Source organism: Danio aesculapii, chromosome 18, assembly GCF_903798145.1.
Source record: "Danio aesculapii chromosome 18, fDanAes4.1, whole genome shotgun sequence".
NCBI lineage: Eukaryota > Metazoa > Chordata > Actinopteri > Cypriniformes > Danionidae > Danio > Danio aesculapii.
Genome location: NC_079452.1, coordinates 6,903,562 through 6,930,698, shown reverse-complemented (window position 1 = coordinate 6,930,698; position 27,137 = coordinate 6,903,562). Strand labels below are relative to the sequence as shown.

General features: G+C 31.5%; 2 protein-coding genes across 4 annotated transcripts; one reads left to right on the top strand and one right to left on the bottom strand.

Moving 5' to 3' along the window:
* Positions 1-4,757: 4,757 nt before the first annotated feature.
* Positions 4,758-14,626, bottom strand: cenpn (centromere protein N). Its single transcript, XM_056478452.1, has 10 exons — positions 14,376-14,626; positions 11,878-11,923; positions 11,716-11,775; positions 11,017-11,090; positions 10,717-10,890; positions 10,454-10,555; positions 9,151-9,205; positions 8,472-8,581; positions 7,853-7,976; positions 4,758-5,124 (listed from the first exon to the last, which is right to left on the bottom strand). Exons 1-10 carry the CDS (start codon positions 14,544-14,546, stop codon positions 5,003-5,005), a joined length of 1,038 nt encoding a protein of 345 aa, XP_056334427.1. The 5' UTR covers positions 14,547-14,626; the 3' UTR covers positions 4,758-5,002.
* Positions 14,627-15,190: 564 nt separating this feature from the next.
* Positions 15,191-23,003, top strand: cmc2 (C-x(9)-C motif containing 2). 3 transcript variants are annotated; one of them, XM_056478275.1, is made up of 5 exons: positions 15,191-15,463; positions 17,379-17,440; positions 18,037-18,107; positions 20,201-20,272; positions 22,593-23,003. In XM_056478275.1, exons 2-5 carry the CDS (start codon positions 17,410-17,412, stop codon positions 22,674-22,676), a joined length of 258 nt encoding a protein of 85 aa, XP_056334250.1. In that variant the 5' UTR covers positions 15,191-15,463; positions 17,379-17,409; the 3' UTR covers positions 22,677-23,003. The 3 variants fall into 3 exon arrangements, with proteins under 3 accessions (XP_056334250.1, XP_056334252.1, XP_056334251.1); XM_056478277.1 differs by having other exon boundaries at positions 15,192-15,463; positions 17,379-17,419; positions 17,974-18,107; XM_056478276.1 differs by lacking the exon at positions 17,379-17,440 and having other exon boundaries at positions 15,192-15,463; positions 17,974-18,107.
* Positions 23,004-27,137: the final 4,134 nt, after the last annotated feature.

Genomic DNA, 27,137 nt, shown 5'->3' with positions numbered 1-27,137 from the left:
ATAAACTTGCTATTACTTTCTAACATTAACAATCAGTGATATATTCTTAAATAATATACACTCTTTTTTAGACTAAATGGGAATCAGTCGTTGTTTTTACATGTTGATATGGATAAAAATGTCTACTTAATGATTCAAGGTAAATCTTACTAATAAAACTATTATATATTTAAACTCAATCTTGGCTACACAAGGGTATAGACAACTAAAGTCAAAATGTACAAAAATTACTATTAGCATAGTAAGAGACAAAAATAATATAAATAAAAAATAGTGTAACAAGCTAAGGTTACCATGACTTAACTACACTAACTTGTTTCTCATGATTTACCTTTGTATTTATATATGTTATGTGTGTGAGTAAAATGTAATATTTATTTTGTTCTGCAAGCTATACTGATAACATTTCTTATATTTAACATAAATACGTTGTTATTTGGAGCATACATTTTCTATAATGTCAAAATAATAAAAAAGATGCCATATTTTCAGACATGCATATAATTTTTAAACAACACAATACCAATGTTTTAACAAAAAAAAGACAAAACAGAAAGGAATATTTGGTGGAATTACCCTGATCTATAGCAACTTTAACATATTTGTTATTCTATTTCATCTATATTCTATATGTATTTGACCAATAGGTAGGCCAACACGAAATCTGTGTGCTCAGAAATCTGCAGATTTTTTAAGCCCATCGAGTCAATTTATTTGCTTGTGGAATCTTTTATGGTAAATTTCCAAGGATATACTATATTAAGATATATTTGATATATTAAGATTGCTTTCTTTACCAAACAAGTGGATCTAATTGAATTGGCGAAAAAAATGTTATGCTGTTTGCAAATGTTTGTTGGAAGTGAAGTTTTAGGAAACACTAAACTGTAAACAAAAGATCATTAAAATGTTTATGACAGTACTTCTGTTAAAAATGACTTGCACTGTGAACCAAAACTAAATGTAGGCGGTTTCCATTTTTGAACCTGAATCAAACAAACCAAGAGAATGTTTTACAGAGGATTTTCATGCTTGCAAGTGTGTCTGAACTTTTAATTAGTTTAATTATTGTGGTCTGTATGCTGTATTTTGCGTTTGGATCTGTTTTACCTCACATATAAATCTGATGTTTTCTGCATAACATGCATCTTCAGGAAATCAAAGGATTTCTCACATTTGTGCGTTTTGTTTTGTTTTTCCCTCCCATGTCCACACTCATCTCTTGACTTGCATTCAGTCAGGCCACAAGATGTCACTATTGACTTAATGATTTAGCCCTTGCCACATCATAGTATTGTAGAAAAAATCTAGAAAGAAAAAAAGGAATCCCAAAAATGTGTACAGAGATTGATAGGGCTCTATTTAAGTTCATTTGGAGAAATAGGACAGAATATGTAAAAAGAAAAACAATAATTAGAACCTTTTCTAAAGGTGGACTCAGTGTTCTTGATTTTACAACTAATATATATATATATATATATATATATATATATATATATATATATATATATATATATATATATATATATATATATATATATATATATATATATATATATATATATTTTAATTGGATTAAAAACTGCCTTACCCAAAGTAAGTCACTGCAGTTTTATATTTCAAATCTTTTCTTTGAAAAATGTGGTGGATTACACTTTTTGCTTTCTTGTGACTACAAATGTAATAAACTTCCCATTAAATGATCAAACTTTCAAAAGCAATCATTAGAAGCATGGGAAATTGACTTTAAGCATAACTTTTCTCCAAATACATGCATTCTATGGAATAACCAACATGTGTTGCATAAAAACAAAAGTATATTTAAAAAAGATTTTGTTTGACAAGGGAATTATTTTTGTTCTAGATTTACTAAATAGCAGTGGTGAGATTTATACTTATCAAGAAATTCTTCTTCAGGGATTGTTTTTTTTTTTTTTTGCATAATGATTATAATTTGATTGTGAAAAGCATCACTAATAAACTAACTTATAAGTCAGTCTTAAAGAAAATTCCAAAAACTGTACTTGGTGATTTCAGTATCTTAGATAAAAAAAAAATGTAATAACTTCCATATTAGAAAATGTCTAATTCAAAATAGTAGTTCCCGAAAGCCATTTTGAAATGGAAACAATATTTTTCTTCACCTTTTATAGATATTTGGTCATCAAGTAATATGTTTTACTTCCAAATAAGGTAAAAGAAATTCATTTCAAAATATTACACAGGTACTATCCCTGCAATATATCAGTTAATACATTTTAAAAAGACATTTCACCACAAGGTTCTTTTCATAATACTGAGCCTGAAAGTCTTTTACATCTATTTTGTATTTGTAAATTTCTGATGATTTTTGAAAACAGGGTTTTCAGGGTTGATTTTTTTATTCATTTTACAAAATAATTAACTTTGACGAATGCATGATTCATTTTTGAATTGTAAAACTGGCTATGATACATTCAATAATGCTTTGAAGTTAATAGTTTTTCTAGGGAAGTTTAACATACACAAAGCAAAAGTGATGTCTATTACTCCCTCCTTTAATTTTTATTGTAAAGATTTAAAGATATTTTATAATTCTTGTTTCTTGTAATTGAGGTCAAGAAGGCTATAAAAGCCTCTCTAATAATGAAAAAAAAAAAAATCTATATAATCTAATAATTTAAATATGATGGATTCCCCATATATATATATATATATATATATATATATATATATATATATATATATATATATATATATATATATATATAAATAAATAAAATGTAGTATATTTAATTAATGTATGGTCTGCATCACTGACTAAGTTTTATATGACTGTTACATATGTAATCAAAAAATCCTGTATGCTTTAGACATGTTATATGCTTCAATAAAAAAAGAAAGAAAAAAGGGAAGAAAAAATTTGAATAAAAAACAGAAATTTGTTGGTAAACAAAAACATTTACTTGTATTAACAGTTTTAAAATGTGTAAAAAAGCTGTTTATAAATTTTTGAGCTCAAAAAATATTCTTGTAGCTTCGATTACACATGGAACATTTTGACAATGGTTTTGCTCCCTTTTATAGACTTCGAACATCTCAGGAACAATTGCTGTCTATGGAGAATGAAGGAGCTCTCAGATTTCAATTTGTGTTCCGAAGTTGAACAAAGTTTTAAGGGCACTGAGATGACAGAGGGTCAGTATTTAATAACAGAATCTTAATTTTTTGGGTGAGCTCTGAATCATTTACCATATTATTAAAATACTTGCGGACATCCACTCTCTAGAAACTCCTGAAATAGGAATACCCCAACATTAAAATAATCAAACAAATGATTTAAATCATGCAAGATTTTCTAAAGAAGAAGAAGGTATATACCCGAATGTTGTCGGATGTGCCTTATTAAAAAATGGCTTTACACCAGACAGCCAAACATGTTCTGGGTATAGATGTTTCTAGGGTAAAACTGATCCAGGAGACTATTTTAGAACATTTTTTAATCCAAATGTTTAAATTATGCGATATGCCTCAGGCAAACTGTTTAGATGTCTAGCTAAAATTGGAAAACTAACTAGAAACCGGCTGATTGACCTATACTATTGTGGTATTCAGGTCCAGAAACAGTGAACTTTGAGTTCATGACATTGAACATAAACATATACTCAAAGACATACAAGTAATTTTAAGCAGACACTTGTAGTGCTGGATTTTAGGAAAACATCTTATATTGGACAAACATACATGCTGTTTACATGCACTTTCTAGCCTACCTTTAACCCCATATGTGGCCTGGTCAGCTTTCTTCCTCGTTCCCAAGATCTTAGACTCGAGGTTAAACATGTAAGTGGAGATGTTTGCTTTTGATTATAGTTCACTGAACTTTGCATCATTATTGTCCAATATCCACATTACTGGTGCAAAATATTGCTGCCTTAGAGAACAGGGCAGTAGAAAGGTGAAGAAGATTGGACATCACAAGCTTTCTGGTGGTAACACTGCCCGCACATTAAGGACACAATCACACAGTAGAAAGAAATAACCTGAGGCTTGAGGCGAGTCTAAATGGAACACAAACACTTGACAATGGATGCTGGAAAGAAAGCGAACTGTGTTCTGTGGTTATCAGATCATGCCAAACGTAACACTACTTCTTTAAAGGATAACTTGCCTAAAAATGCAAATTCTGCCATCATTCACTTTCCTTCCGATTTTTCCAAACCTGTTTGGGTTTTTTCTTCTGTTGAACACAAAAAGAAGATATTTTGAATATTCCTGATTACAAAATTTATGATTAGAAATTATAGCATTAAATAAAAATATTTAACATAGACAATCCTGTCAACCAGTACTTATTGCATGTTTGCATTTTGTCTGAATTAGGGCCAATTAAAAGTGTAAAAAATATGTATATAATGGGCTCTCAAGTGACTAGATATTTAATCTAATTAATTACATGATAGGGCAATTAACCTAATTATGCACAATTTAACTATCCACTATGTGGTCACACTTTAAAATAAGGTTTCATTAGTTGATGTATTTACTTACATGAACTAATTATGAACGATACTTCTAGCATTTATTAATCATAGCTCAAGATTTCCTAATACATTATTAACATTCAACTTGATGCTTGTTAATGCTAGTAATAACAATGAACAACTGTATTTTCATTAACATGAACAAATACTGCAGTAAATGCATTAACTAACACAACCTTATTGTAAAGTGTAACTGAAAATGTAGTCTTTTCTGTGGTAAATGAGAAAATTATCATTATAAAATTACGTTTTTAGAAAGAAATGTTTATATTTTTTTCCTTGTTAAAATGTTTATTTAAAATCATGCAATAATGACACTTAAAAAATAATACATGCTGCATTTATGTGGTTAATTGTAAAAAAATAGGTTATCCTTGCTGGGTCATAGATCATTCCAGCTGTTTCAGATAACTCAGGCTGCTCAATACATGATCGTGTCCATCTGCTTCGACTGATCTTTCTCTGCAGTACAATTGTCATCAGGCTCTTGGTGCTGATGCTTGGCTGGAAACACCAGGGCCTTTGTCTGTAATAACAAAAGAATTCCTTCCTCTCCGAGTGATAGCAGAGAGCAGTGGAGTGACTGGACCTTCAGCCATACCTGCAGAAAGAAAAAGAAACACTTTAATGGCTGCAGTGGAGAAGAAAATGTAGAACCTGTATCTATAGTCTAGTGTATGACAGAAGGGAACTGGTTCGATATGTTATGTTACAGACAAGACCAATATCAGAAGTCAATATCAGAAGACAAATACCAAGTCAAGATCAAGTTAATGCGAATACCAAACCAGCACTCTGTGCTGGATATGAGAAAGATCTACTGCTTACAGTTGATTTTGATATTCTTGGAATAATCAATTGTCCAGAATTTATCCAAATGCCCCACCTTGTTTTCATTTATATCACACATCAAGCAAATGCTGTCAAAAATAAATGCAGAAGAAATGTTTAGTTCATGAACCCTTTATACTGCATAATGCAGTTCATGACCTATTTAAACATAAACAGAAACAATCATCAATGCATCTCAAGCCTCTAGCATTTCTATTACAATCAGCACTCACTCACTCACTCACTCACTCACTCACTCACTCACTCACTCACTCACTCACTCACTCACTCACTCACTCACTATCCTTCAGCTTAGACTAAGCAAATTACTCTAGCATACATTTTATTTGGCAGATCCCCTACCAGCCATAACCCAGCACTGGGAAACACCCATACACTCGCATTCACTCTGGCCAAATAAGGGAGGTATTTGCGTTATCAGGAACTTAAATCATATTGCAATCCTTAAACTAGGCTGCACAACAACCAAGATGATGGATTAAGAGTGTTATGTAAAATTAAATATTTTCCACACCAGGCTCAAGTGACATGACATACAGTGCATCCAGAAAGTTTTCATAGAGCTTTGCCATGAACCTCTGAATTGAGCTCAGGTATATTCTGTTTTCACTGATCATTCTTGAGATATTTCAGCAGCTTAATTGGAGTTCACCTGTGGTAAATTCAGTTGATTGTACATGATTTGAAAAGGCATACACCTGTCTATATAATGTCCCAGGGTTGACAGTTCATGTCAAAGCACAAACCAAGCATGAAGACAAAGGAATTGTCTGTAGACCTCCGAGACAGGATTGTCTTGAGGCACAAGGCTGGGGAAGGTTACAGATAAAAATTTCTGCTGCTCTGAAAGTTTAAATGAGCACAATGGCCTCCATCATCTGTAAGTGGAAGATCTTTGGAACCACCAGGACTCTTCCTAGAGCTGGTCGGCCATCTAAGCTGAGTGCCATCTAAGGGCCTTAGTCAGGGAGGTGATCAATAACCCAATGGTCACTCTATCTGAGCTCCTACGTTCTTCTGTGGAGAAAGGAGAAACTTACAGAAGGACAACAATCTGTGCAGCAATCCACCAATCAGGTCTTTATGGTAGAGTGGCCAGGCAGAAGCCACTCCCTGCCTGGAATTTGCCAAAAGGCATCTGAAGGACTCTCAGACCATAAGAAACAAAATTCTCTGGTCTGATGAGACTAAAATTGAACTCTTTTGAGTGAATGCTAGGCGTTACGTTTGGAGAAAACCAGGCACCGCTCATCACCAGGCTAAAACCATCCCTACAGTGAAGCATGGTGGTGGCAGCATCATGATGTGGGGATGTTTTTCAGCAGCAGGAACTGGAAGACTAGTCAGGATAGAGGGAAAGATGAATGCAGCAGTGTACAGAGACATCCTGAATGAAAACCTGCCTAATAGTGCTCTTGACCTCAGACTGGGGTGACGGTTCGTCTTTAAGCAGGACAATGACTCAAAGCACACCTCCAAAATATCAATGGAGTGGCTTCACAACAACTCGGTGAATGCCCCTGAGTGGCCAGAGCCAGAGCCCAGACCTAAATCCTATTAAACATCTCTGGAGAGATCGGAAAATGGCTGTACACCATTGCTTCCCACGCAACCTGATAGAGCTTGAGAGGTACTGCAAAGAAGAATGGGCAAAAAAATCCCAAAGGTGTGCCAAGGATGTGGCATCATATTCAAAAAGATTTGAGGCTGTAATTGCTGCCAAAGTTGAATCAACAAAGTATTGAGCAAAGGATGTGAATACTTATGGACATGTGATTTTTCTGTTATTTTTGTATTTTTAATAAATGTGCAACAATTTCAAAAAATCTTTATGGGGTATTGTGTGTAGAATTTTGAGGAAATTAATGAATTTAATCCATTTTGGAATAAAGCTGTAGCATAAAAATATAGAAAAAGTGAAGCGCTATGAATACTTTCCAGATGCACTGTATGTTACATTATGAGTTTAAAAGAATAGTTCATCCAAAAAAAAAAATTCCTGAAATAAGAAATAACTGTGATTGACCATAAAGGTCATCGGTTCACCAATCCTCATCGCTGCTGATACAGGGACCCTGGAGCTTTTCAAAGTAGTGTTGGCCAAATCAGCTGGTGTGTCAATGAGCTGACATGCGTGCGATCCGCTAATGGACTTTGAAATACTTCATTCCTTGTATTTGTGTTTGCACTCACTGAACAGCGGTGAAGAGTGGTAAACTGATGAACTTTACGGCCAATCACAGACATTTTTTTTTGAGGAGGTAAACACAATGGCCAATTAGCAGTGTTTAAGAATGCGCTCAAATGTTTGCAGGAAATGAACATGTTTAAAATCTCAGTAGCGATTGGTTCCCGAAGTTGACAACACTAGCTCACAAGCAGCTTTTTGGTTCTAGACACGAGCTGACAACACAGTTGTTTTTTATCAGAGCTAGCTAAGGCTGACTTGGTGTTCACAGCACTAAAAGGACACTCACCTGAAGAGACACAGTTGCGTAAGGACTCTAGCAGACTGCTGCTGGAGAACCTGACTACTCCTCTGAAGAACTCCTCTCTGTCACTAACTGTGAGGTTGCCATTTCCTCTGTACCTCGTCTCAAGCTGAGGGAAAACAGAGGATCCATATAAAACCCATTTATCAAGGTTTCAGCTTTGTATTGACACATATATCAAAATGCTGATCTCATTTGGAGTCATAATATAGCTAAACCACAATTCTGTGGTTTTCTTACTCCTTTCTTTTGCTAGTCCAAATGTTGGAAAAACATTTGGACTAGCAAAAGAAAAGAGTAAGAAAACCACAGAATCAATAACAGCACAAAAACACATTTTCAAGCACTGTGGGAGAATATCAGTGACCAATAGTTGTGGTGTTGCATTGACACAGGAAAAATTAAGACCTACAACACAATATTTTCTAGAGCCCAAATATTTTAATTTTGAACATTTTAAGAACCTGTGGCAACCCCGATTTATGAACATTAAAAGGCTTGTTTAGATGTGTGTGTGTGTGTGTGTGTGTGTGTGTTTGACTCAAATTAAACAAGGCATTTCATGAAACAAACAACAATATAATAATCACAGAGGCTGACATACTTTATATACTGCCGTTTCTAACTTTGGTGTAGGTCCATGTCCAAATGCCTCACAGGCCATCTGATGTCTCATCTCTTCATGGTCACCGTGTTCCTTTCCAATACAGGGATCTGTAAAAAGACAAAGAAATTGCGTATACATTTATAATTTAGATTAAAAGGAATCAAAAGTGTAGCATGAAACTGTATATAATTCAAATGATGTTTGCTACTCAAAATGAACACTATTAAATATATAGAAAGAAAATAAGATAATAACTGAATACTGATTACTGCATTGATGGTATAGTCCCTTATTAATTGTCTTTCTAATGTAATTTTTAAACATTCAAAAGGTTAGTTTTAACATTAGTTAAGCACTGCTAGAAATCCATCTTAGTTTTTGAAGACTATGGCCTAAAATGACTTTCCCCTCAAAACCTATGCCATTATTGTAAGTTTTATTTATACTATATTTTACACTAATTATATGCCTTTTTGTAGTATAAATAGTATAAGTTGTGGTACACTAATAGTATAAAGTTTTGGTTCTAAGAAGATCTCTTTTTGACTGAGCATAATTCATATATTATAAATACAATAAAGATCTATTAAAATGGTCTATAGGATTAATATGTACTGATACATTATTCACTTTCGTTATCAACGTGTAAAAGACAAACATAAAAACATGTACATACGCAATGGAGGACTGTCTCTTTCCTGTTGTATCTTTGCCTGAACACTTGGAAAAACCTAAGAAACAAACAAACAAAGAAATATCAAAGAACGATCAATCTAACATCAGCACAGGAGTCCACTATATGGAGAAAAACCCTTCATTTCTTTACAACTGAGAAAATAAATAAACAAACATCTTGGATGACAAAATGGTGAGTAAATTATCAGGAAGTGTTTATTCTTGTAATTAAACTAATCCTATAAATACTTGTGAAATTTCAAAATTCTTGTTTCGATTTTGATATCAAAGCTAGAATCAGACATCAAAAACTAGAGACAAGTGAACAGTGAAATTAAAATAAATACCTTTAAATAAATGACAAGCAACATATGGATATAAAAATTTAAACAAAGACACAAGTTAGATGTTTTCCATTAGGGTCAACAGTATTATTCAGCTGTAAGAATTTATAAATATAGACATGGGATGATAATCAGTTTCAAGGTTTACCGCAGTTTGGAAAAGTAAAGGTTTCAAAACCACAAAAAAATAAATAAATAAATAAATAAATAAATAAATAAATATATATATATATATATATATATATATATATATATATATATATATATATATATATATATATATATATATATATATATATATATATAATAAAACACTTTTTTAAGTGAAAAAAAACGGTGTTTTTGAAACTAATGAAGACAGCAGAAGTCAATGATTTATTTTGATTATTTAGCCTGACATGGTTACTGTTCCAAAATATTTTAAATGTTTCATAAAAAAAAAAATATATTGTGTAATAAAAAAAGAAAACTGTTCTTTTCAACCTTATTTTCCCCAGACATTTTAAAATAACTAACTTTAGTTTTTATCACACACCTAATATTTAGACTATATCTATATTCCAGTCTCTAACCCAATACAATCATACATTCTTTACTTTCACTTAAAATGTGAAAGTACAGAATGTAAAGAGATGTGTTCAGAATCTGTGTGCAAGTTTAAAAAAACCAAGTCCTTACAAGTCTTCTAGTATTTAAATGATTTTAAACCAATTGCATTTTAAATCAGCAAATTACAAGTGATGTAGCATGCTTATGTCCAGTAGCCAAAACTTTCTTGCTCATTTACACGGACATAAGCAAAACATGCATAATTTAATATTTCGATATATTTTTTTTGTAATTCAACAATTTTATTAAGTGAACAAGTCTACTTAATATATTCATCCAACAATAAATTCCATTTAAGGACTGCATTTGACCCACAAGCTGACAGTTGGATAACTCTTATTTATAGGTTACCTGTTGATAACGTCTCAGAAGCAAGTCCCTCATTGCAGTGAGACTCCTGGTACTCAGGTGACCATCTTTTATAGAGCCATGTCTTGTGGCTACTACTAGTGCCTGGGAATGTGAATAAAATTAAAATGAATATTAAAATAGATTAGATTTTTTGTGTGCGTGGAAAAATAGTCTCTGATTATTTAATTAGAACTGAAATAATTTTAAAGTAGTATCTTACTCCAAATAAGTCTCCTGAAGATGAAAAAAATAATAATAATCACCTGACATAAGAAGATTTTGTGTTTGGCCATGAGGTTTGAAATAAACACGTAGGAAGTGTGCAGGTGGTGAACAACATATGTTGGTTTAAGGTGGTTGGGTTTACTAAAATTGTCTCCCCAGGCAATTCGAATCCATATAGCATCATCCTCGTGTTTCTTCATTTTAATGGAAATCTTAAAACACAAAATCAAAAGATGTTAATCAACACTGTAAATATATGTATTGTCACTTTGAATAATTAAAATTAAAATAGTTGAGCTGGAATTAAACGACAAATGAAGTTTGTGAAGTATAATTACATGTCGAATGACCCCATGCAAGTGTGCTTTAAACTGTTCTTTAAACTGTGTCAGCTCTACACAAACTGCATCATCTGTGAAGAAAAAACAACAACATTCAGGTGATGATTTTACTATACACTGCTTTATCAATTAAAGAAGTCATGAACTGCATTAAAAAATTTAATGAAAAGCCAATTTATAATCCAATCAAGATTTTCCCATTACTCTTAATAACTCGTTTTCATTACTCTTAATATTGTTTGTTACATTTGTGTTACACAAACATTACAGTCAAATCCAACATAGTCAGTAATGCATCATCTTTTATTATAAGTCTCTCAGAAACGTTCTTGTTTAACAAAAAACTTTAATAAAAGCAAGAAAACAAATGAACAGTTTTATGCGATCTACAACTACAAATGTTCTTCTATGGTGTAACAGTGTTAGGATCACAAAGACACTGCACATGCCTTGTAATCCTTTAAAGCTTCCCTGAAATTTTATTATATGAATTTCTCTGTACTTGACCTCTTATGAGCGAACCAGTGGGCAGAGCCAAACTTTCAATGATGTAGAACTGATTATTAGGTATAACATATTAACTAAGTATCAAGACACTAATCTTATTCTTTGAGACAAGTACGCAATCATGGACAATCGATATCTCATTTCATGACCCCTTTAATTTAACAATGAAATAAAATTAAGCCCCCTTACCCTGTGCATCAGTAAGCTGACAAGCATACCAAGTGCCCTGATCAGGGTTGTCTATATGATCTAATGGGAGAAAAAATTCAGGCAATTAATTATTGAAAATACTTTGAAATTCAAAAAAATGTTTCAATCAATAAATAATAGAAAGCTAGGCCATTGACTCACTGATCATTTCCAAATTTGTGATGTGCTTCAGGTTAAGGCTGCTGTTCTACAACACATAAAAAAAGAGATTTACACATTAAAATTATGTATACCTTAAATGGAGCGATCACCCAAAATAATAATAATATATTTTAAAAAACGTAGTAATGATTGATTCATCTTTCAAAAGTTCAAATCTTTAATGGGTTTAAATTTTCTGACAAACACTAAAGAATATATTTTTAAGAATAAAAGCAAAAAAGGCAGCCAATGACTTCCATAGTAGGCAAAAACAAACAATAAAAACCATGGAATTCCAATATTCTTCAAAATATATTTTCATTTGTGTCCATTTGAAGAAAGAAGCTCTGACTAGATGGTGTGTAATTTATAGATATTTTCTCATTTGCAGGTAACTTAAAACTTAAAGAGAAGGTTTACCTAAACATTAAAATTTGATAATTTACTTGTGACTGGGGATCTATACCCTGAAGCTGGATTATCTGGCTAGCCAGTTAAGTTTCAGTTTAGTTTACACCAGTCTTGGCTTTTAGGTTACACGAAGGCAGCTTGAATTTAATCACTCTGTTGCAATGGTATTGTGGAGTAGCTGAGATAACCAGGGTAACCAAAACATAGAATTGGGACAAACTAAACTGAACTAGCTAGGACCTCAAATAGATCTTTACAACAACAGGAGCAGCAAACATATATCCTCTAAAAGTGCCCTATTGTACAGCCTTTCTTTTAAAACCACTATATGTGAGAGCAATTCTGTAAAGTTTTCACTAAAATAGCAAAACCGTTTCTGGGTTTTTTTTTGTGTAAGCAAGTATTTTACAATGCTTTAAAACTCAAAAATGCATCTGTCAATGTTTTCAAACTATTCTATTTAGTTTACCAAAGTCACACAAGTGGCAATTTCACATCTGTCATATCCATAACGGAGAGATGTCACATCCACAATGACACTTTTTCCTCTTAAATGTGAAAATATTAAATAAAACAAAACCAATCATTTTTGTTTTATAGAGAGCCAACTCATATCCTTTTGATTATCATTGTTTCTTTTGGATTGTGCAGTTTAATTCACAGAATTTCTACAAAGTATGTTGTATACTGCAAACTGGCAGACTTTTTTTTGTCACATCCATAACGCATGTTTATTTCCCACATTTAAATTACAAAACATGTTTACAGATTGATATTTTTCTGGTCCCTTAACTCTGTGGTCAGTTGTTCTGGAAAATATAAACAAAAGTTTCAATATAATATTAACATATGCTATTTTCGTGAATTTATGTTTTGAGTTTTTACCGCAAATGTCACATCCATAACGCTGGAATTATTTATATATATATATATATATATATATATATATATATATATATATATGAGCAATTTCAGCGTTATGGATGTGACATTTGCGGTAAAAACTCAAAACATAAATTCATCCATAATTTCCATAATTCATCCATAAATACATCCATAACGCTGGAATTATATATATATATATATATATATATATATATATATATATATATATATATATATATATATATATATATATATATGAGCAATTCCAGCGTTATGGATGTGACATTTGCGTTAAAAACTCAAAACATAAATTCACGATAAATAGCATATGTTAATATCATATTGAAACTTTTGTTTAAATTTTTTAGAACAACTGACCACAGAGTTAAGGGACCAGAAAAATATCAATTTGTAAACGTTTTGTAATTTAAATGTGGGAAATAAACATGCGTTATGAATGTGACAAAAAAAAGTCTGCCAGTTTACAGTATACAACATACTTTGTAGAAATTCTGTGAATTAAACTGCACAACGCAAAAGAAACAATGCTAATCAAAAGGATAAGAGTTGTCTCTCTATAAAACAAGCATGATTGACTTTATTTTTTATTTTTGCATTTATGAGGAAAAAGTTTCGTTATGGATGTGACAGATGTGAAATTGCCACTTGTGTGACTTTGGTAAATTAAACATAATAGTTTGAAAACACTGACAGATAAATTTGAGTATTTCTAATGTACTGTAAAACACAAGCCTACTCAAAATTTCCGTATTTTGGTGAAAACGTAATTTTTTTTCATGGCAAGGTTGACATTTGCATGGAATTGCTTATATATGAGCAATTCCATGCAAATATATATATACATTTGCATGGAATTGCTTATATATGAGTACTTCCATGCATATATATATATATATATATATATATACATTTGCATGGAATTGCTTATATATGAGTACTTCCATGCATATATATATATATATATATATATATATATATATATATATATATATATATATATATAGCTTTACTTGGTAACATTTACCTTTCATACATTTTCTGACAATGAAAACAATTATTCATGATGTCAAGCCAGTAACAGTTACTAACTTAAAGACGGTAAAGTTAGGAAGCCATTTTATGAATTCTGTCCTACACAAACGGTTGAAATATAAATTCTAAACTTAAAATTAATTCGTTACCTCGCAGCAGTCGATTATATGTTCAACTATCATCCGTTTAGGCTTCGTGTAATCCAAAGCTAGCAGCTGGTCTGCTGATAAACAATTCCATTTACTCAGAAGATTTTTTATATTTTTGTTCGGTATTCTGCGAATTACCCGATTTAAAACAGATCTGGCTTGTTCGTCCATCGTGTACAAAACAATATTGGCTAAATGTTACAATTCTGGGTTTTAGACGTTCAAAACAAACCGCCAGAAATCAGAACTAACCCGGAAGCTCCTGTTAAAAATAAAATAAAAGTCAGTCATGTTCCACAAAAGTACTGACGTGCGTTGAGGTTGTGCATAAATAATGTATTTATGAGTTAAAAGCGAATATTGCCAAAACACTTTAGTTCGTGCAAAATTAGCGGTATGTTCGGAAAGAATAGGTTTTGAAGCTTAGAAAACACTACTTTGGTGCTGGTCATGTGTTTCCCATAATTCTATGTCTCAATGCGAAACTCTCAAATCTTTAGAACACATATGAGATAAAATTAACTAGACCAGTATAATTTATTTTAAAAAGATTTTACGTTTATTCTAATAATTCGTTATTATTTCTTAATGTTTACATTAATTGATTGATGATTGTACCAATATTGGTTAGTTAAACGAAAAACTAATGACATATTTTTTACAGTTCATTTTTGACGGTAGACAGCCTGCATTGGGTCATTAAATAAAAAAGTTGGGAGATTTTGTCCGTCAGTATTTTCATAAAAGTCCTTACTCTTAATTTTATTGGCCGGTGTGATGAGAACGAAGCGGTTGATTGGTTCACTTTGCAGTGTAACAAAATACTTTTTCCGGAGTAGGGATCCCGCAGCATAGGAAGGCACCATGCAAAATGTTATTTAATGTTTTGGTGAATTGCAGCTTTAAGATTATTGCATTGCATTAAAAACCTGATGTCTGTGTAAGAACATAACATACAAAGCAAAGGAGTTGACTAAAATACATTTCTGATTCGTTGTTAGTGAGTATGAGCCACTGTGTTCTGTAAACACGTGAAGTGTGATGCCCTTCAGGAGCTCCACACAACTGAACTGCCTGTAAGGCTATTGGTGAGTTTATTTTAATTGATAATACGTAATTGCAATGTTGAGTGTAGTAATGATGGCGAAGCTTTTAAATTTCAGTAATAAACGATAAAACTAAAAAGATAGCTACGTATTTACGGTCACAAAAAAAGCAGCTCTAGTTGAGTATAAATTGTAACTTCAACAATGATTAATTGATAAAACGTGTAATGATAGTGAATGTGTGACACCCCATTTCACTTCAGGAGCTGTCATGTAAAGTTATTTAAAATAAATTGTCTGCAGTTTTCCTGTCAATACTTTTAACAGGGTTGTCCCTGTATAGTTTATGTACCTGATACAGGTTTTTAAAGAGACCTAATAATAGTTTATGATGAATATTTTCACCTTTATTTTCACGATTATACTCCATCAAGATTTGCCATTTTAAATGGATAAAATGGTTTTAAATTTTAAGCAGAGTTTTATACAAGTATTCATTTAGATTAGTTACAAAACTGTAGAACGGGCATATGTGTCCACCTGGTGGTCAAAATGTTGAATAGCATGTTCGCATTGCACATGTTTTTATGTATTCATCAGAATTAGATTTATTTTTAACAAATCAAAATAATTGTCAATGAACTACATTTTTGGTATTGGCACTAAAATTTGTCAAAATTACATTGACCTTCATGTAAATTAAATCCATGAATTGACCATTTCCCAAACTTTCAACCTATATATAGTTTACTGTAGTAAAGGCTAAAGTTTACTACGGTAATGATACTACAATATGTTCGTGTAATTTAATGCTTATTCGTCAATATTTCCCTTTACTATACGTTTTTATAGTATTTTAAATGCGTAACATCTAGTTTTATTGGATTTTTTGTTTTTGCTGTTATATACTATAATTTGTTTCTGTTTGGTACAATATTATTTACAGTAAATAACTAAACTGAACAATTCTGCCTCATATGATTCATTGACAGTTTTAGTGATCACTAAGATATGAATGATAATTTAAGTTGCTTTGATTTAAAAATGAAAATTGTAAAAATAGCTTAAATGTAGCTAAGCTACTTTTGCAAAGTAGCTTTTAGCTTAGCTTGCTACATTTCCCAGGGTGTAGCTTTTGGTGTAGTAAAGCTACATTTTAAGTAGTGTAGCTAATAGCTTAGCTCACTACATTTTTCAAGTAGCTTGCCCAACACTATATATATATATATATATATATATATATATGTATGTATGTATGTATGTATGTATGTATGTATATGTATGTATGTATATGTGTGTGTGTGTATAGATAGATACAGTTGAAGTCAGAATTATTAGCCCCCCTTTGAATTTTATTTTCTTTTTGAAATAATATTTTTTTTCTTTTTGAGAAAGTCTTGTTTGTTTTATTTTTTCTAGAATAAAAGCAGTTTTTCTCAAAATTATTAGCCCCTTGAAGCTATATCTTTTTTATTTACAGAACAAACTATCATTATACAATAACTTGCCTATTTACCCTAACCTGCCTAGTTATCTTAATTGGCCTAGTTAAGCCTTTAAATGTCACTTTAAGCTGTATAGATGTGTCTTGAAAAAATATCTAGTCAAATATTATTTACTGTCATCATGGCAAAGATAAAATAAATGAAATGAGTTATTAAAAATATTATGTTTAGAAATGTGTTGGAAAAAATTCTTCTTTCCATTAAACAGAAATTGGGGAAAAAATAAACAGGGGAGCTAATAATTCAGGGGGTTTAATAATTCTGACTTCAAATGTGTATATGTATGTATGTATATGTGTATATATATATATATATATATATATATATATATATATATATATATATATATATATATATATATATATATATATATATATATATATATATATATATATATATATGAGAGCGTATTGAGGTGGATTAAAACTAATACATGTTTTCTTCTGTTGCAGGTAAGTGTTGCAGATTTCAGAGGATTTTAGAATGAGTGATGGTATGGGATGGGGAGGCTGTAGTATCCTTATTGTCAAGTCAGATTTTTTTATTGATTTTCCAGCTTTCTGCTAGTCCAGCCTAATATTATTGACCCGAATGAAGATAGCTTTTTTTAAAACATTTTAAAGAACCAGCATTGGCAGAGAACTGATTTACAGATGTGTGTTAGTTTAGAATAATGGACAATGCAAATTTTCAGTTTATGTGTTCAAGAATTTGCATTAATTGTATATTTAGCCAAAAATTAAAATGACTGGTCATCTTTCCAACACAAATGAGAATAAGTATAAAAAAGAACTTTCATTAGTTCTGTTCATCCGTTGAACCCTTGCAACCAAATATTTAATGTGTCAACTGTACAACAAAAAAGCATGAAAGTACAACCCATATTGATTACATGCGTTTTAGTTCTGTCTCTTCCAGAGACTTAGATTAAACGACTCAGTTTATTGATATTATTTTGCAGTGTATTTTTTGTACTTTTTGAATAAATGGATTTTAGACATTTTATTTTCTTTTTCCTTTCCTTTATGATGGTGTAAATAATGATAGTCACCAACAAGGCAAGTGGTGTCATAGATTGAGACATACAACCTTAACTCAGGATGCATCCGGATCTGTCGCCCCATCTGCATACTGATGAGTGCAATCAGCTTATAACACTTCTCAAACAGTGCCACAAAGAGGTATTCAAACACTTACACAAACATGCAATAAATGTGGCAATTATGCAAAATATGAACTTTGAAAACTTTCTGTGGACCAAAAATGGAGGACACTAAAGAGTTGATGCTGTTATAATTAATTATGTATTTTATGAAAGTCATGTATAGATAAGACATGACATTTTTAAATAAATTATTCGGTCACACTTTACAATAAGGTTCATTAGTTAATGTTAATTAATGCATTTATTAACATAAACAAACAATGAACAATACATTTACTACAGTATTTGTTCATGTTAGTTAACGTTAGTTGGAAAATACAGTTGTTCATTGTTAGTTCATGTTAACTCACGGTGCATTAACTAATGTTAACAAGCCTTGACTTGGATGTTAATAATGCATTAGTAAATTTTTAATCATGATTAATAAATGCTGTACAAGTGTTCATGATTAGTTCATGTTAGTAAATGCATTAACTAAGGAACCTTATTGTAAAGTGTTACAAACTATTGTTTTAAATATGTACCTATTAAAATGTGTATAAAAAGCTGCTTCAAAAAATGATCAACATGAAAATACTGCATTAACCAGATCAATTATAAAGTGGAGATAATTTAGCTATAAGCAGCTCTACAGAGGAAAATAGCATCATTATTATATAACAGCAATGGCATCAATATATATATATATATATATATATATATATATATATATATATATATATATACATATATATATATATATATATACATATATATATATATATATACATATATATATATATATATATATATATATATATATATATATATATATATATATATATATATATATATATATATATATATACATATATATATATATATACATATATATATATATATACATATATATATATACATATATATATATACATATATATATATATATATATATATGTATATATATATATATATATATATATATATATATATATACATATATATATATATATATATATATATATACATATATATATATATATATATATATACATATATATATATATATATATGTATATATATATATATATATATATATACATATATATATATATATATACATATATATATATATACATATATATATATATATACATATATATATATATATACATATATATATATACATATATATATATATATATATATGTATATATATATATATATATGTATATATATACATATATATATATATATATATATATATATATATATATATATATATATATATATATATATATATACATATACATATATATATATACATATATATATATACATATATATATATATATATATATATATATATATATATATACATATATATCTATATACATATATATATATATATATATATATATATATATATATATATATATATATATATATATATATATATATATACGTACGTATGTATATATATATATATATATATATATATATATATATATATATATATATATATATATATATATACGTACGTATGTACGTACATACATAGATGCATACATACATATATTGATTCAGTTCAGTAAGTGTAAATTTAGTAACATTTGGCAATTGTGAAACAAAGTTGATTTAGCTAAACAAAAGTAGTGCCACAGATGACAGTAGCATCATCATAATTCCTAAAGGGTTAGTTCACTCAAAAATGAACTTCAGTTACCATTTGCACTTGATTGGTTCTAAACATTTATGGATTTCTTTTCTATGTTGAGGACAAAACACGATATTCTGAAGAATGTTGGCAAAAAGCAGCCATTGACATCAATAGTTGGTACAAAAACAAATACAGTGGACGTTGGCTGCTTTTTAACTGTTCTTTTAATTCTGTTCAATCTTTTGATCGTCCATTATCAGTAATCGATTTGATAAAGAATTAGTACTTTAATATTAAATGTATTTTGAATATTTGACAGATTTTGTTGATTGTACCATAAATATGGTTGTTTCTGTCAGATAATCTGTTATGAAGACTGGCCATTAATTAGAGAAAGATGCTAAATATTTATTAAGTTTTTACTTTGAAAACAGGAATGCAGGTAGCTAATCTCTGTGTCTGTCTTATAGCATAACGTCCTCAAGTTCTTTGGAACATGTAATGATGTGGACCGTGCAATGCGTGATTGTCTCAGAAAAGAGGTGAGTGCTGCATTGTGTGTGAGTTCTTGTAGTTTAGATATTTGAACGGGGATCACAAATTTGAGACCATTTATACATTTTAAGTCATTTTGGATAAAATAACCCATTTACACCTGGATATAACATATTCGATTATTAAATGCTAAGAAAAAGAAATGGATGGTACATGTTACTGTTATCAGCAATGCAAATGCATTGACATTTTGTTTTGGATTTATTATAAAAGAACTTTTTATCACTTATTTGCACTTAAGCATGACTCTCATGCTGTTTAAATGCAACCCCAAATCAGAAAAGGTTGGAACAGTATGGAAACTGCAAATAACTTTTATAATTAAACTTTTATTTTATTGTAGACTATACAGCAAACATTATTTAATGTGTTCCTCATGATTTTTTATTGTTTTTTTATTATTATTGTTTTTATTTTAATAATCACATGTTCCAATTTTGGTTCTTGCAACACATTTAAAAAAAGTTGGAACAGTAAAGCATTTACCACTTTGTAATGTTGCCGTTCCTTTTTACAACACTTAAAAGGCATTTAGGGACAAAAGACACCAAGTGATGTACTGTTTCAGGTAATTTTGTCCCATTCTTCCTGTAAACAAGTCTTAAGGTGGGAGGCCAGTAAAGGACCTGTATCCTCTTCCTCCACAGCCAGGACCATATTAAAATATGCATACATTAAACAGGGTCATATTTTGGTTATATGGGTCTCCAACAACATACTGATATGCATGCAAGGTCAAAAACACTTGACCTTGCCGTACGACAGAATTTCGCACACACAAAGCCCAGTGTGACCGCAGCTTAAGAAATTCTGTTGTACGGTGCTGCAAAAGGGGGCGGGATTAAACAAGATAATTAGACATTTAAAAAAGCGAGCGATTGCTCCATGTTTTAAATTTCTGTCCAGAGAGGTCCTGTTTTGATCCTCGATTGGTCCCACGCAGTCAAGTGATGCGATTTTGCAGGTCAAAGTTCACCAAGCTTGAACTTTGCAATGCAACGAACTGCAAAACTTGACACACGAACTTGCGTTTCCGGTCTGACGCATTCGCGTGCGTATGAATGGTAGTCTATGGGGAGAAAAGTGCAGTGTGACCGCAACTTAACTCCTGTCCCAACCTTTTTAGGAATGTGTTGCAAGAAAGAAAAATTGGAATACGTGTTTATTTTGAAAAAAAAAAAAAAAAATAGAAATCACGAGGAACCCATTAAATAATGTGTGTTGTATAGTCTGCAATGAAATACAAGCCAAAGTAAATTTAAAAATTACTGTTTTTTTTTTTTTTTTTTTAAAACAACATGCTTATTAAAATAAAAAAAATAACATGCTTATTTTATTATCTGTGAGATTTTTTCAATAAAAAATCCCAAAATCTCTAGAACAGTGTTGTATGTTTTGCTAACTTATGCAGGTCTGCTTGAATGATCCCAAATGTTGAGAAAATGTTAAAATTTAGAGAAATAAACAATTTTAGCTATTAACACAGACTGTTCTGTCACAATGCTAATGATGTCACATTTTGATTTCCAGTTTGGTTTGACAGAAAACAGGGAAACACCAAAGACACTTTAATATGTTGTATGTTTTATTAGACCGCACAAGGCAGCATTATGTAATAACAAAAATGTATTTAGTTTGATAAAACAGCACAGCTTCTTCCCCATGTAAAAAAGACTTTAAGCAGTCAACTTTGGCATAATAAAAGCTACATCACGCTAGCCTTTGATATAGTTTTTAATATTTTATCTCACCAATAAACATAATTTCTGCACATGTGCATCATCAAGCTACAACTTTATTTGTTGTGAATATGTACTCTTTGATGGTGAAAATCAGATACTACACTTTAATGACAGATACCAAAATTACAGATAACAGATAACAAATACCAAATCTTAATGATTAATGCTACTAATGATTATTATTAGAAAAGAATGCATTTACTTTAAATAATTTGCAGAAAACATGTTGGAAATTGAATCAACCTCAAAATCTTCACTTAATTGCATGCAAACCATTAGCTGTCTTAGGCAAGTAATTTGAGTTTTGTTTAAAACTAGGCATGAACAGTAATGTGTCTTGACTTATCATTGATGGGTGTTAATATCAGATGTTATCAGAGACTAATCATTTGCCCTAAAATAACATTTATACGTTGTTTATTGTCTACTTGAATGCTTCTTTTTAGTGTTCTAATCATTTTACCTGATCCAAATATTAGTGGAATTGGTTTGATAAAAGTTTGATTAATTAAAGCTTCTCTTGCAGCTTTGGGTTAAATAATTTCTTCTCTGTTTGTCCACACAGTATCAATCAAAAAGGGAGCGCAGCAAAGCCCATGCAGAAGAAATGAGAAGACGTTTGAAGGAACAACCAAAAGAACATCCATAAGATCAAGATTGCACCCTTGAAGCACAGACCTACTTTAGACATTAACTAGCCTCTAGCTTCTGGGCTTTGTAGGTGACACTTTAAACCTGGAGTACATTTCTCTGAGGTAATGTTGATTAATTTATTATGAACATTGCAGTAAATGAAGAAGCTGAGTGTGTTGCCTCTAGATGCAACACAAGTTTATTTAGTAGTGTTGAATTGCAGATGGTTGAATTTGAGTTTGAAGCTCCTAATGGAAATATGAACTGTTTGTTTCCAGATGTGGCCTACTGATTTGAAACAAAATTGTCAAATAGTGTAATTCAAATAAAAAAATCAAATCACCTTCTATTTGAATTAAATGTATAGAGAAATGTAAACATCTCAGAGATTATCCAGAGAAATGCAATGCACCTGAGCATAAAATGTCACAGCAATTGGTATAAATGCTTATGACAATGTGATATATATTTTTTTAATCCTAAATATTTTAAGTTTAAAAATAATAAATGGTTTCTAACAATACTCTGCGGAATGCATCTTCTAAACACCAAAGTGGAGTTGTTGGTCTGATAAACTGCAATTGTAATTTATTCTAAAGAACAGCCTCAATTATATATGTGTATATACCAGTCTATGGCATATACATATGCGGATACTAGTTTGAATCAGGTGTATTACATTATGTAGTGTATTACATTAGGTATAAAAAAAAAGACCAGTGTCATCACAGTTATGTGATACATGCATACAGAACAATTTACTGTACTTGCCTCTGCACTTTGAACTGTTTTGCTTTACTTACTTTGTCCACAAGGTGTCAACACTGTAGCTGCTGGACTGGTGTCCCACAGTAGGTTTAGACATTGAAAGAGACAGAACAGCAACAAACTAATGAGGTGACCAAACAATAGACGATTGTGTAATGATTATAGAGACAACATTATCACTCAACTTTAGAGAGAAAAAGTGTGCCGAAACTTGGCAATAACTGTCTGGACTTAGTCTGTATTGCACTCATTTAGGGCGTAGTGTTCATGTATACACACTGTCAAGTTGTGTATGCTTTGAAAAGCTGTGTGCAAGACTGCAAGTACATGTTAACAAAATAAATGAAATACACTTTGAGCCTTACAAAGCAACAACACTGATCAAACATGGCACAACATTAAATAAACCGTACACGAGAGCAAGAGTGACCCATGGAGCACAAAACACTGAAAATTAAGCAGCATTTAAAGAGATGATGAAGGAAACAGTAATAGGTGAAAGATGGGGAAAAATTAGTCAGCTGCAAACAGCAATAAAGTTAAATTAAACTGAAATAACAATTCAATTGTTCTTGAAGTCAAATGCCATACCTGAGTCTTTGCATATTTCTAAGTGACACAAATGAGTAGGGTGCTTATTATCGTAACACTTAAATAGACAGACTCGGGTAGACTAACATTTGCAGTGCTGATAAAAGCAAGTGAACATGTAAATTTCAAAATCACATTGCAACAATGTTTTCATCACTCTTTTTAATGCATCTTAACCTCACTAGCTTGAGGTGGTATTTGACTTGTGTGGAAAAAAATTGTTAATGTAAATAATGGATGGGAATGCATTTGTTGAATCATTTCTAACAGTGGACATTCAACTCAGTCATTATTATTACTAGTGTTGGGGGTAACACATTACAAGTAACGCAAGTAATAATAATATTACTTTTCTAAGTAAAAAGGATAGCTATGCATTACTGTTAAAAAATAAGTAATAATATTTGAGTTACTTCTTAAAAATGTTTAGTCAATTAAAAAATTAGTTAATTCGCTTTTAAAAAAGTAAATAGCTCATTTAAAAAGAACGTAGTTGTGTTGAATCCTACACTCAATGAGAGAATGCAGGAACAAACAGAAATGAAGATAAATGAAATAAAGATAAATGAAAATCTTTAATTGCAAAGCTTCTCTATTAACCCCTGTATTTACAGGTTCTCTTTTTTCTGTTGATACCAGTTTTTTTTTCTGCAAGCTTTGTAACTAAAATATTTGTTTCCCGTTGAGATGGAAACTTAGCTAAAGACAAGAATGAGTAAATACATTTTCTCCCAAAAAATTTTATTAACCCATGATTTACTTGTCATAGAGGCATCCTAGGTGTATACATGGTGTCTGCGGGGTCTTATAAAAAGTTGATAAATCAATTTTGACAAAATGAAGGCCCTTAAAGGTATTAAAAAGTCTTAATTGCATTTTTACGAGGTCTTAAATTTAGTTCAAGAGTTGTCCAAAGTGTTTGTCTCCAAAAAAGCATAAATATGTATTTTTCTCGATTGGTTCGGGCCAGGTGTGTCCGGCCAAGCTCCTCTGTCCAGGTGATGTCAAGTAATTTGCAACAAATGTGGGAAAATGATGTGACGCTCTCCACATGTAGCGAAACCATAGAGCAGGGCTGTTTCTGCGCACAAGTTCATTATTTCCAATATTAGAATATATGCCAATATGTGCGCGCAAGCAGAGTGATGCGAGATGCACAGAGTAGAAAACATCTCACGCCGTAGCGGTGAGATTTGTGCATGGCTTTCAGTGCAATGTAAGCAAAAGATATGTTAGACGAATTATTACAAATTATTAAGATGATTATATATGTATGAACGCAGATGATAACAATAGTTCATTTAAATACTTAGCTAATATAAACGGGTTCCTTTCGTTTTCACTATCGGGTTGAGGGCGGCGTGATCACCCTTTGCCTAGAGCTTTACCCTATTCAGAGGAGACACACACACACACACAATTAACCTCCTAAGAGGAGACACTCACACAAACGACCGTCCTCAGAGGAGACACACACACACACACACATCACACACACACACATAGCTGACTATCCGTAAACAAAGCGGCACGCGTCGCGTTTTCAACGTGGCTTTACACGCGATATGAGAATATATAGAGTTAACCTGATACAGTACACGCGGTTACAAGTAACAAAACACAACTAAACACATAATTTGCAAGCTAGAGTAAACGAGGCAACAATTTTAATCGCACGTACTTACACTGGTGAAATGGGGGAAGAAACTGATTCATGATGCACTGATCCATGTTCTGACAGTCTTTACTGATACTTCCTTTAACAAACCAATGAAGTCTTCTTTGTAAGCAGGTAGTTTCCAGAGGCTCTCGATCTGCTCAAGGCTAGGCTATATTGCTAAGGTTTCATCTTTGGGTGAACTGTCAATAATATCCATCTGCACAGCGTGACTTCATTCGACCGGTGTCTGTGTGTGTCTCTGTGTGTGACTTTTTTTCTGTTAGTGGGCGGGGCCGCAGGTTTCAAATCTCCCGGGCTTGCGCGTGCAACTACTTGTGTTTCGTAGCCGCGTCATCACGAAACACCTAATGACTCGTTATCAAGATGACTCGTTTGAAGCACTATGAGTCGTCTCTTTTATAGATGAATCAATAGTTTTAAACACTGTACACTTACAGATTTTCTACTTTCACATCATATACCTATTTAAAAAGTAAACTGTGTAACTTTCGCTAACTGTTGTACGCACATGCACAAGAACCTGCCTTTTTGGCAGATGATATAGGACATATGTGTATGAGCCACTGATAATTGAACCATGTTACATAGACAAAACCTTTTTTGATGAACTTACCGTTTAGTTATTTAACAAATTTACAACCCTTTATGCATACTTCCACTCACACATATTAAAGCTACATTAGAAACCCACGCGAACGCAGGGAGAACATGCAAACTCCAAACATAAATGTCAACTAACCCAGCTGAGGCTCGAACCAGTGACCTTCTTACTGCGCTACCGCTTTGCGGTATTTTCATATTCTTGTATTTTGCATGCTTACAGATCGTACAAAATGCTGCCAGAAGGCTGTTGGCAAGAGCAAAGTGAACTGATCAAGAAATCCCCATCCTATATCACGTCTTCAGGGGTGCCGCTGGCCGATACAAGCCCCGTGACCCCATGAGCCAATGCATATCTTCTCCTCTTTTATTCTCTAGATTTGTTCACTGTCCATCGCTCTTGCCTAAAAACTAAGGGGATGGGGCTTTCTCAGTTGGCATTTGGAATCTGTTGCCTCTATCTTTTAAAACAATGTTGAAAACATATCTTTAAAAAGCTGAAAGCTGAGGTTGTACACTAACATATGATCAAACATGATGTACATTTTTGACACTAAAGCTTAAAAATACCATAATAATAAAAATCCTGAACTTTTCTTGGAAGGCTGTTCCAGAGGTTAGGTGCCAGATATAAAAAGGATCTACCACCTACAGTCGATTTTGATATTCTCGTAAATTGTCCAGATTTATTTGAGCACAGAGGAAGTAATACACCAGGAGCTCATTTAAATACCTGGGAGCTAAGCAATTCAGGGGTTTGAAGGAAGTCAATAAGATTAAAAACAAATAAAATGTTTAATAGGGAGCCAATGCAATGGTGACAGAACCAGATTAATA

Excerpts from the sequence above, each read along its gene's own strand:
- cenpn (XM_056478452.1), bottom strand. The coding sequence starts at position 14,546 with ATGGACGAACAAGCCAGATCTGTTTTAAATCGGGTAATTCGCAGAATA. Across the intron at positions 11,091-11,715 it reads TCAGCTTACTGATGCACAGG|ATGATGCAGTTTGTGTAGAG; the intron begins GTAAGGGGGCTT and ends TTTTCTTCACAG. Across the intron at positions 10,556-10,716 it reads ACAAAATCTTCTTATGTCAG|GCACTAGTAGTAGCCACAAG; the intron begins GTGATTATTATT and ends TCACATTCCCAG.
- cmc2 (XM_056478275.1), top strand. The coding sequence starts at position 17,410 with ATGAGTGATGGTATGGGATGGGGAGGCTGTA. Across the intron at positions 17,441-18,036 it reads TATGGGATGGGGAGGCTGTA|ATCTGTCGCCCCATCTGCAT; the intron begins GTATCCTTATTG and ends GGATGCATCCGG. Across the intron at positions 20,273-22,592 it reads GTGATTGTCTCAGAAAAGAG|TATCAATCAAAAAGGGAGCG; the intron begins GTGAGTGCTGCA and ends TTGTCCACACAG.